The following is a 12,546-nucleotide window of genomic DNA, read 5'->3' as shown; positions in this document are numbered from 1 at the left end:
TTTCAAATGGTTGCAATACTTTGTGGGGGTGGTTTTGCCATTAAGGACAAGCATACATAGATAAACTAGATCCCCCCTCTTCTTTCCCTACTGGAACATTGTGCTTCCCCTCATCTTGAAAAAGGTTCAGAACCTCTTGACAACCCTACTTTCAGGTCATGGTAGCCTAGTGAAAGAAAGCAAATTACATAAGCTGCAGAGCTGATCCATCTGAACCGGATGTTTGTGCTAAAATTTCTGCAGTGGATAGAGTGATGATGCTCCCTACACTGCTCTGCTGTCTTGAGGGCTCTCAAAATATTAACGCTGGGGAAATTCAGAGCATGCCTTTAAATGTTCCTGCATCTGTGAGAGAACACACTCTAGAGAAGAGAGTATGTTGCTACCTGTGACGTGAGAGGAGCTGGCGTCCTTGCTCTCTCGGTGGGTAGTACGTGCGATTGCTTCATCCATCTCCTGCTCCGAAACCTGAAGCAGGGTGGGAGACAAAGTTCAAACAGGGTACAAGAAATTACAAGAGCCTTACCACTCATCACAAATATGTGAGTCATTTCATATAAGCCACTATTTTTAAAGATGCAATAAGGAAGACCTAGTTGAAGGCTCTTAAGTCCCTGTCCCCTGACTCAGACTCTCTCAATGCCACTTTCCTACAAAAACCAGGAAGCAGAAGCCTGCCAGCTGCATGATGACTGCATTCAAGTGACACACAATATAAAGAAATAAAACAGACTCAAAGAAATCAAATGAAACTATTACAGCTCAGTTCTAACTCAATTAAAATCTCTATATTGATTTGTTGAGAAAATATGACTTTGAAACAGACAAAGACTGCTTTGTGCAAGCATACATCAGAAACTTAAGCTATTCTAACTTAACCTACCGGAAGAATACCAGACTTCCCATAATATTGTTGTCTTTCTAATTTCCATTTCTCCATGTTTTTAAAAAGAAAACTTAAATCAGTAATTGGTAATTAATGTTTCTCTGATTTAAGAATAAATACTGGTTTACCATATTTGCTAATTTAGCCCTTAATTACTGCCATATATTTAATTCTTATTACTGGAAAACATATGATTTTATACAGGAACAACTAGTCTGCAGGCATATATATTTAAGAACAGAAAGCAAATTCATTCTGTCAAAAGTACTTTCTATGCACATTGTTTTACATGAATTAAAATTCAGCATAAATAGAGACTACAAACTTGAGTCTTCCTGAATCATAAAGATTGAGAGATTCTGAAGCAAACTCAGCAGTTTAAACACAGCATAAATGCCATATTCACTCAGAATAACAAGAAGAAAGAAAATTTTGAGGTATTTCTTTTGGAAGTACATGAAAACACCAAAGCAAACATATTCAGCAGCAAAATATACTGTGGATGTTTTGTGTTATAAAATAAGAAATTAAGTATAAAAACGTTCAAAACAACATGAATCTTTGTAAAAACACATCTCTGTTTCCAGCCTCTGTCATGACCTTACAGCAAATCGAATGTCCTTGGGCTCCTGGGGCACAGGGAGCTCCTGCAGGACATGGACCAGATCCTTAGACTATGATCCATGGCCTTAACACAAACCTTTTGGTAAAACATATTCCAAGAGTAAAAACAGGTCCCAGGCACACTGCAGTACATTTCTGAAGTTAACCAAAATTCCTGACAGAACCAGAGGACACAGTCTCAAACTGTGCCAAGGGAAATACAAGTTGGATACTAGAAAAAGGTTTTTTACAGAAAGGGTGATGAAGTATTGGAATGGTCTACATGGGGATGTGTTACAGTCACCATCCCTGGATTTGTTAAAAAAAAAAAAACAACCCTGGATGTGGCACTCGGTGCCACGGTCTAGTTTTTGGCGCTAGGGCAAGATGGACTCGATGATCTTGGAGGTCTCTTCCAATCTAGTCATTCTGTTGAATTCCACGCTTCCGCAAACTCCGCCAACTTTGATGTCTATGGCTCAGGAAGTTCAAAATTAAAAGGGACAAGTTAATTCCTAACTCAAATTTGCACGCTGGGATATTATTAAGATAAAAAAAAAAGAGTACCCACACTTAATTATTTATATATAAAATTACCACAATTATCTATTGATCTCCTAGTGCTTTCAGAAAATGGGTGAAAGTAACATAGCAATAAATACAAGTTCCCATATGGACACTCCTCCAGAGATCCAACTATGAGAGATTATGGATTCAATACTGCCAGTTTTATGGATTCAGTACTGGAAAAATGCTTTAGGGTCTCTCCAGCTCAACTTTTACCTTTTCATACATTTCTTGGCAAAGGATTTGTTGTCATCTTAAATATCACTTGTGGAAAACTGTAATAGGAGCTACTTAATAGTTTCCCTCTGTTACTGAGTAATACCAAGCAATCAGCTTAACTCAGTTCATCCTTTCAGTAGACACCAGGTTAGGTCACTTATCAGCTTTCAAGACCCCACCACAGGAAGAAGAGGGACAGATGAGAAAGGGCAGGCTCTACAGCACGGCATTTTTATTTCATGCTTCTTACAGATGCTCCAAAAAATCTGTATGCCTTAATAATGCAACCACGTTGAAACATTGTTTTGGTTCAGCACAGCACACAGACTCACCAAAATACTGTTATCTTAGGCTAGAAGCCCAATTCTTACCCTCTCCATGCTTACCTTTAAAAGAACCACAGCCTCTTTCTTTCCAGCAGCACAAGGCCTTCCAGCTAAGATAATAAACTTTGGCAAGTAGGCCCCTATTTCTTGACTGTATATTTGACTTAGCAGAAAATATACTATTAATTACAAAATAAGAAACCTGAGTTCTCCTAGATATGGCTTTATTAAAGCCTACATTTGTAGTTATGAGTTCAGAAGTCAGAGCTTTCTGGACCCACTAATGCAAATATTTTTACAGCTTCATTCCTGTTTAAACAGGAAGGTTTCGTACACTCATAAAATTCTTTGAAATACTGAAATAAAAGAAGCTGTTATTCCCTATAGCTCGGCTAATAGGCTTTCATCTTCTATCATCAATTTTTAAAAAATGCTTGAGAACACTTACTTTGTAAATACAGCCTTATTTCCAAATTGACCTTTCATGGATCCAGTAGCAGAACGCTCCATATTCTCACATTTTAATTCCTGAAGGAAAACTTTGATCTTTGGATAGATTTTTCTTTATTATAGTTGATCAATTCAAGCTGTTGATACATATATACCTGGCCCTAAATTATATTCTGCTCAGAAACAAAGGAACTGCAAAATAGCTTTTAGGAGGAAGAGGTCTTGTGCTGCATTTGCATTGCTATTTCATCCAAGTACCAAGAAAGATGGGAACACTTCATTCAAGCAGTTCCAGGAAAATGCAATTCATCAGTGGGTGACTAAGTGAAAAGCACCAGGGATGGTCCAGCATTGCTATGACTTACAAAACTGGAAAGCATCATTACAATCCAGACATCTTGCACAATACATGCCATAGGGAGAAAAAGCATTTTCTTCATTTTCTGCTTTTCATAGCAAGACTCAAATTACAGTGCCAGATGAAAACAACCCAGGTACACTCACTCATTTTCTCCTCACCTTTGGGTTAGGATGACGACTAATGATTAGGCTGACCGGGCCAGGTCCACACTCACTCAGGATTGCGTAGGCTTCGCTTAATGCTGCGTGACGCAGGCTCACAGAATCCGCCTCCAGAATCTGGTCACCCCGGCTGCACAAAGACACAGAGTCACCTAATCACAACCACCTTCCACACACAAAATTTGTGCTTTCAACTGATGGCCAAGAGTTTTCAAAGACACAAGTGTTCTGGAAAAGACCTGACTTTCAAAGAAGGTGCTGCTCCCAGTGATGTGAATGGTTTAAGTCCTCTTGAGCTCACAAGGGAGGGAGGCTCAGAGATCCCTTCTGTGTTTACTGTCAGTGTAAAAATCTCTAATTAAATCTACCAAGAAAACTCTGCATTCAGACCAGCGTGAAAGCAACCTTCAGTTCCACTTCTGCATTCAGATATTTATTGAGAACAGAAGAGGAAAAATGAGATTCAGATGGGCTGTTCCTTCACACCATATTGAATTACTTAGCAGAAACACTGATAAGAAATTCATGATTTAGATAGGAGTTTATGAAATGACTCCATGAAAAAAACTGAGCTTGGTAAGCCTGTATTTGCTCAAAATTAACATATAGAACCCATTAAAAAGGAAAAAGAAAAAACAGAACAAAACTCTCCTGAAAGGAAAACACACTGTGTGATTTCAAAGGGTGTGTAGTGATAGGATAAGGGAATATGGCTGTAAACTAAAAGAGGGCAGGATTAGATCAGGTGTTAGGAAGAAATCCTTTATTGTCAGGGTGGTGAGGTACTGGAAGAGGTTGCCCAGAGACGTTCTGGAAGTGTTTGAGACCGGGATGGATGGAGCTTTGAATAACCTGATCTAGTGGTAGGTTCCCTGCCCACAGCAGGGAGGTTTGAAATAAGATGATCTTTAACATCTCTTCCAACGCAAACCATTCTATGATTCTATGATTGGTTCTGTTTTCTCAGTTTTGTAACTCTTGCTTATGATGCTCAGACAGCTGAAACTATTCAAAAGAAAGTATCATCAGCTAGGGATATCACTAAAGCATTCTCATTAATTCCTGAAACATTTGCTTTGAATAGACACTCTCCAAGAATCTACTACTGCTGGCTTATGTTGGGCTACTTGTGACAATGACACCGTGTTTACACTATGAGTACACACACCAAAGCCAAAGTAACAATTGCAATTCAGTAACCAGAACTTCTGGTACAGGCTCAGGGAAGTAAAGGGTGACCTATCAGTTGTGCAATCATCCCACTGCTCTGGCCATCTTTCAGACTTGCACAAATGGAGTCACTTAGCGAGCCACATGACTGAGAGAGGGAGCTCAGATACAGAGGAGCTGGATTCAAACCTCCCCTGGCATTGCAAAGCCAACATTTGATTAACAAAGTTTTCCAAAAATCAAAACCATCCTGTAAGTCTTGGCCTGTGAAGGCATAAATCGCTGATGGGACAACAGAAGCAACGTCTCAAAGAAGCAAGCTAAAAATCTGGGAAGCATGCCTGGATATAATCAATCACGTAAACCTAATAAACAACACAGCTGTTACATACAGACCTAACCAGCACTGTAATGTTTTCCAAAGGGGCCTGCAAGAAAGCAAGTTACCATTAAATGCTGTCTCCTGTAGTCTTTTCTGTATGATAGGAACTTCCAAGGGTTTTGGCAGCAATGCCACCATAAAATTATCTTCTTCCCTTATTCCAAGAAATCAAATTTCTATCGCAGTTTTCCTGGTGAGCCAGGAAACAGAAGGCACTCCCTAGCCATGCGAAAGCAAGGCATTTGCTCAGCCTCTCTGCTTCAGTGCTCGCACCACACGCTCAGAGTGGATCACACAGTCCCAGCACCTCTTCAGCACAGCCTCTCTGGAGCCATGCTCCCAGCACCCGCCAGCACTTATGGAGGAACACAGAAAGTGGCAAGGTTTCTTCCAATGGTTTTCAAAAATTAAGCCTCTACAAGAGGAAAAACAAGTTTCTGTGGCTTAATCCAATATATCAATCCCTAGGATTGATTGCTTCCTAAAAAGACATCCCAACTCCATGATAGAGTGAGCTGGGCTGGTCATCTGCAGCAATCCTGCCAGACTGAGAGTAAGGGCAGAAAAACACCTCTGCAGCCATGGGCATAGGCAGCTGCAGGAATAACTACCCCAGCTCTTTTCAGGAGAGTTTCAGGTGACTGAGCTTTTAGCAGAGCTCTGCAAATTTCTTCCCAGTCTGGGGTCTCTGGCTGCAGCTCTCACAAAAAAGCATGAGGCTGCACTTCTTGCTGCTCCCCTTTTTCAAAGGGTGCTATTAGGCTCAGCTTTCTGTATAGAGAATTTTTTAAAAAAACAACCAAACAACCCAGATCTTAATGATCATGCTGTTTCCAGAACACAGAATAATGTTCCTTGGGTATTTAATACTACTTTGGAATGTCTTCACTTAAATGTTTTCTTTTTGGTGAACACTTAAGTATAAATTTCCTCCCTGCGACATCAACCGATTGGTGAAAACAACGTCTCAATTGATTTTATTGTAAAACCACTCCAGCATGTTTCTGCTTTAACCAACCTTAATCTGCCATCCATTTTAGCCACTGATCCTGGAGCCAGGCTGTGAATGTATATCCCAGGAGAACTGTTTTCCAGCGTGAGACAACAGGCACCAATGCCGAGCCCAACTCCTGGCTCTGTGAAAAACAAGAAGTACAAAGAAATGTGGCAGACTGTAATCGCACAGGACACACAAGTGTTTGTGTTCCCACATCCCATCTGAGTTCAGGACTTTTGTCATTGTTTCAGGGCTGGCCTTAGGTGCAGTCAGTCAGGAAGCTAAGACCAGCAAGTGGAAATCAGGATTGAAAATAGCTGATCCTGACTTTTCTGAGATTCATCAATCTCAGAAAATACTCTGTGCCGTGGGAACCTCCTGGAAATGTCGCACAATGTCTGATCTGGTCCAAGGCACAAAGGAGTAGGGGCAGCAATCCAATTGAGATGTCACTTAAAATTACTGCAGAAAAAATGATCAAAGAGGATGCTGCTAATTGTATTGCTCTCTCTCATTAAATATCTGTATGGCATTCCTCAGCAAAGAAGCACAAAGGAAGGTGAGGTATTATCTCTGGTTCAATGGTCACCTCTGTCCACTTTCACCTTTGCTTTCCTTCAGGTAACAACATCCCTGTTACAGAGATTACTGGACATCTTCCATTCTCTCTCAAAATTTTGAATCCAATCTTCAGAATCGCTATATTGTAAGTCTTAAAAAATAGGCCTATTTGTCTAGCACATATAACATATGCTTTAAGTTTATAATGAGCAATTATTACTAATGAGAGCAACCCTCATGGATGAATACAAACAGGTCATCTGGGAACTTTTCAACACTGCAGCTTTGCCTTCCTCAGAGATGCCCTTTAAGAGAAGGGCACAGCCTCTTGGGCTGCCACAAGATTGATCTACATTTTGCCTGCTGTCTTACAGCCTCTCTCTTTCATGAGCATGGACACTGACTGCTACCTGTAAGAGGCTTCTGATTCTGGAGCAGCAGAATGCAGAAATGGGAACTCTTCAGAAGTTTTTGCATTAGAGGGTACTTTTCCTCCTCATCCTGTGGTTCAAGGTCAAATGGGCACAGGTGGGTACACCAGACATGAGTCCCCAACCTTTTCCTAAAAACTCTCCTAAGAAGCAGACATTTGTTCTCCCAGACCACTTTGACGGACCCTCACCTTTGTTGAGTGTCACATCCATGACGATTCTGTCCTTGGGGCCAGGTCCTTTGCGGCTGGAGGAGGAGCTGTCGGGCTCCTCGAGGCCAGGGACAGGCACGCTGGCGCTGGGGGAGCTGGAGCGGCTCAGCAGGGTGGGCGTCACGCAGGGTGTGAGGCTGGGGCTGCGCAGCCGCGTGCGCACCGTCAGCGTCACCACGCCCTTCTTCAGTTGCTGCAGACACAGCACAGAACCACCATGAGGTGACCAACATTCGTCACTAAACCTGCACACAGTAACTCATGGCAGTGCAAGAGTATCAAGTTGAGGGTATGAGATGGCAATGAGTGAAGAAGAGGAGTGTGAATCTCTTCAGCGCTACATCTGTGTTACCTTAAACCTCTGGATGGCCTCCTGATGGGTCAGTCCTTGTAGAGACTCTCCATTAACTTCCAGGATTTCATCCCCTGGACAATAGATACAAAAAATGAGGTCAGCAATATAGATATTATAAAGATTTAAGACATCTTTCCTGAACATGAGATGATCCACTACTATAAGGATTTTAGTTACCTATTCAGTAAAAAGCCTTTTATTGTTCTCAATTTATTTTCACTTGTACTAATGTCTCTATAAGTTATTAGTGATGAATTACCGAAGTAAAAACTGTTCCTCAGCAGAGATCCTTAACTTGGCATTCCCACTCTCACAAACAAGCTGAAAATGCTATGGATTTTAACTAAAGTCTGAAAATGTTTATGACATGAAGTCCAAAGGTACTAAAAAACTGCCTTTCTTCTGTAAGCATTAACAGGAGAAATGAGGCACTAAATGAAACACTACAACACATCACTTCAAAGCCCGTTCAGGGAAAACGAACCCTGCATCCACGTGCAGAAAGCAAATGTGTTCCCTTACTAAACGCCTGCAGACAGAGAAGCGTGTAGTAGCCCACACGCTGTGACAACAAATGTCTTTTTCACCTCGAGGAACATGTCCTGTCAGATTTCTGCCAGCTTCCAGGCTCTGGGTCTCACTACTTACACCCAGCTGTGTAATTTTATTCTACCTTAATTTTATTAAAAGGAGTGTCAGCATGATTCAGATCCACTTCCTGCAATCTGACTTGCGTCTGTGCAAAATTACATGGGGCAGTATCGTCAGCTAAGTCTACCCCTCCTCTCCTTTCCTAGCCTCAGTAAAGAAAAAAAAACCAGAAGAGTTTGCAAGATATGAATAGCCTGCAAATGATTGCTGGGTTTATGGGACAGCTGCTACTTATTGGCTTCCCACAGCAAGTGCACAACCTATGATGCAGGGATGCGAGCTTCCCTCTGGCACAAAGTGTGACAGTTGGCACCAAGAGCAGCCTCAAATACAACAAGTGTGATAAGACAGAAAGAGGAAAATGATGATATGAGGAGAGAAGTAACACAGGAGCAGCTTGACAGCAGTAACACAGGAACAGCTTTCCATGGAAGCAAAGTAACACAACCCCTGTAGAAGGGTTGTAAACCATGATTTTAAACTCATGGTCACTTTGTATTTTCAACACTAGGAGTCTGTCTGTCTGACACAGCACTCAGACAATGGTACAGCACACACAGAGCAGGCTATGCATTCAGCTCAGACACCAAGATTGGCAAAGCAGTAATAAAATCTGGCTATATCTCCTTCTCTAACCAGAGTGCTCTCACTGCCAATCCTATCTTTCTTTTTGGGTTTTTTTGGGGGAGTTTTTTTTGGTTGGTTTTTTCGGGGTTTTTTGGGGGGGTTTTTTGGGTTTTTTTTGTTTCTTGTTATGTTATGTCCTACCAAAATCATACCAGGAGGCTTAGAGAATATAAGGGCTCAAAAGAGCCTTCGCAGACCAGCATCTCTAAGCCAGATGTTGTTGGCTATCTATATTTTCCTGCTGTCACTGACCCTCTCCAACTGAAGAACTGCAGCTTGCTGTTTGGGCAAATAAATAAACTTCATGAAAGAGAAAGGGGAAAACAGAGTGGCCACCACTATTCTGTAGTTCCCCCACTCTCAGTATGAAATACAGTCAAGTTAATTGCTATGAATGATCTTCCACAAGATGAACAAACAGGGCATTTTACATTTTCCATAGCCTCTTGTGGCTGGCCAGGTGCCAAAACATAGCTGTACTTGAATTTTCCTCCTGGACTGAAATAATATCCCACTGTGGTCCTTTATGTGAAGTTGGATTCTCTCTATCATACCTTCTTTAAGCCTTCCGTCAGCAGCCGCTGCTCCATTTGGGAATATAGTCTTCACAAAAATCCCCATACGTCCACGAGCAGAATCCTGACCTCCCACAATGCTGAATCCAAGACCCTACAGAAAAGAGAGGAGAAGACACACAGCTGGCATCTTACTCTATTATCATGTGTATGAGAAAGACAGCCAGCAATGTACAAGACAAGTAAAACTCAAAGATGAAAACCTAAATCCTTCTGATGAATTGCACTCCCAACTTACTCTCTCCTTCCATTTCCTCATTTACTTTCACTATATTATCAAAACACTCATCAATCCAAAAAATAGCAGCAGGCACCCAAAGCTGAGATAGCAAAAATTCTGATGTTATTCTGGATTTTTTCAAAACACTGGGTCAATAGCTTTCCCATTTTAAAAACAGTAACACATTCATTTTGAATTAACAGACAGTCAATTCCTACCCCTGAGATCTGTATCCAGGATTAACTAAAGGTTTCTCTTATGTCACAGATCCTACATTTCCTCAGGAAGAAGAAAAGCTTTGGAACATGACATAAGGTCAGTGCTGCAATGTCAGGAATGTAGCTGAAAGGAGAATGGCATGTGGGGGCTACCACTCACATGTACATTTTTAATTATTCTGGAGACATACATCACGTTGTATTCAAATAAATCTAGATCAATAGATTCCCCAGGGCTCCATCCATTAGCCCTTACCCCTGCACTACCCCAGCAGGCTATGGGACCATCTTGCAAAGCTGACCTGAGAACTGATGAACACAGCAGAATGAACCTCTCCTCCTTCTGCTGAATTATTTCCCAGACAAATCACTTCCTTGATCCACAACCCTTTCCCGTATCTTTCCCGTATTTCCTCCCTTGTCACTGCTGTTCATGCATTTTACAGAATAAAGAGAAAAGTCACCGACCAGGTGGACAAGGGATGTGGAGAACTGTTGTGCTTTAGTGATCTGAAGCCATGGACATTACTATTGCCTTGGGCAGCGCTCTACAGCTGAGGATGCTGCCAGGACAAGCACCGAGTTCACAATCCAATACAACAATCAGACCTTTTGTTTCACTACGTGAACACAGAGCAGGCCACCACAGTTATACGCTTCTAGTAATTTGATAAGACATGATTTCCATAAAGGAAGCAACTTAGCTCTCTTGTGCAGAACAAAATAACTCCACTAACTGTTCAACCCTGTGCAATTATCAACTGCAAATCAACCTACAGAAAGCAAGAGGCTCCTGGCACTCCTAGGCCTGGACATGGGAGGTCTCCCCATGGCTCCATGAGTGGGTTGGGAGAAACATGTCTGCGAAGTACAGCAGCTCCTACACTAGCCCACCTTCCCACTCCACAGTAGGAAACCACCCCTTGCAGATCTACCTATGGATACAAACCTAAAGGGAAACCTAAACCCTCAGCTCCCCGCCACCAGCACTGCAACTCTGTAGAGAAACGTTTCAAGTCCCAGCTCTGCACAGGGGTAATAAAGTGAGCACTATTGCACAAATTGTACAAGGTGCAACCCCTAACAAAGATCACCCAAGAAGTGGGTGGAAGACACTCAAAATGGCAGCTGCTTTAGGTGGTTCATGATCACTAGAGTCTGCATTCTCCTATCTGCTTCCTAAAACCTTGGAACTAAGTGCAGAAAGGCGGGAGGGGGTGGTTTATCCCAGGGGGAGAAATAATCTAATTTCATGAGAAAAATGGAGGGGGAAAAAAAAAAGTACATGAAAAATGAAGAAATATTTGCTCATCATAGACCCACAGCTCCTAAACCAAGGAAAGAGATAAAGCAAATGTGAGCCAGTCTACCCACAGAAGTAACTATTTCTAACTCTTTGATAAAGATAAAGCACAACAAGGAATTAGTTTTGCATTTGAGCTTGAAAGTCAAAACAAGTTGTCTTAGTCCAAAACAAATTCATCTGATGACTTTAAAGACTATTTCACAAAAGGACATGAATATTTTTAGCATATTTAAATGACAGCTCCAATACTAGTGTGGATTTGATTAGGGAAAACAATGTATACCTAGGTTAATGCTTATCTATTTTTTCTTAGCATTCAGCCAGCTGGTATCTAGCAAGTATGTAAACACATTATTGGGGAAGAGAAGAGGACTTTTTGACCCATGGAATTCAGGGCTCTCAGAGAAGCAATCAGCCAATAACCTTTCTTCAGGTTTAACGCTTAATTTGCAATAATTTATTTTTTTTTAAAATGCATCCAGATTCCACAGAGGGAAAATATGCTTGTCCATAAATATACATGCGAAGAGGTACTGTTCTGTAGCTGCACTGACTTTGCATAAACATACATATTTAGAGATCCATTATAAATATTTGATATCTCAGTAATGGCAAGATGCACCAAACCAAAATGAAAGCCACCCTGTGTCAAGTGGATGACACAAACATCACATCCCCTGTATTTTGCAGGCGTTACTTTGGCATTTATTTTTGGAAATGGGATTTTTGTTTATCATTAGGACTATTACCAGCCACCTGGAGAGCAGCTTGAAGTACAGGAGATACCTCTTAAATGCCAGCTCTTGCTACGTGCGAGAAACATGCAGAAATCCTTACCTTGCCTTGCCCTTTCATCAGGACGATGTTGGAAATGATGGACGGCTGGGTCAGTCTCCATGGAGATTCCACTTGGGCAGCACTGAAGGAACGGGTAGATTTCTTCACGATATGGTAGTCCTAACGTCAACAAACAAGGATAATTGCTCTGATTGCTTGGCACAGATACTGTGGATGTCATACTGGGAAAATTGCATGTGTCAGGGAAAAGGGATGCAGTATCTTAGAGATACATTCAGAGAAATGTTCAAGAGATGAAACCCCACCTCACCACAAAGTGAATCCTGCCATAGTAATTTTCCCATATTTCACACAGTAGAATCATTTTGAAATGTATCAGCCACAATTTAAATTAAAAGGATTAAAGGTAACCTCATGATATACTCAAGTCCTTATTTGCTAAAAAAAAAAAAGGAGAAAGGAAAGGAAAA

At 41.4% G+C, this 12,546-nt stretch overlaps 1 protein-coding gene across 5 annotated transcripts in view; it reads right to left on the bottom strand.

The window, feature by feature from the left end:
• Positions 1-12,546, bottom strand: part of PDZD2 (PDZ domain containing 2) — a 201,833-nt gene that overhangs the window by 24,164 nt on the left and 165,123 nt on the right. For all 5 annotated transcript variants that reach the window (XM_014256982.2, XM_005527996.3, XM_014256983.2 and 2 more), the window contains 7 exons: positions 12,116-12,235; positions 9,514-9,628; positions 7,679-7,752; positions 7,306-7,519; positions 6,144-6,261; positions 3,571-3,703; positions 387-468 (listed from right to left, as the gene is read on the bottom strand). In XM_014256982.2, the coding sequence (XP_014112457.2) occupies positions 387-468; positions 3,571-3,703; positions 6,144-6,261; positions 7,306-7,519; positions 7,679-7,752; positions 9,514-9,628; positions 12,116-12,235 (856 nt within the window). The remainder of the gene's footprint in view (positions 1-386; positions 469-3,570; positions 3,704-6,143; positions 6,262-7,305; positions 7,520-7,678; positions 7,753-9,513; positions 9,629-12,115; positions 12,236-12,546) is intronic.

This window comes from Pseudopodoces humilis, chromosome 4 (assembly GCF_049639895.1).
Source record: "Pseudopodoces humilis isolate 2021_Gansu_Grassland_sample_001 chromosome 4, ASM4963989v1, whole genome shotgun sequence".
NCBI classification, from domain to species: Eukaryota; Metazoa; Chordata; class Aves; order Passeriformes; family Paridae; genus Pseudopodoces; species Pseudopodoces humilis.
The sequence above is the reverse complement of the archived record's forward strand: the minus strand, read 5'-3'. Positions and strand labels throughout refer to the sequence as shown.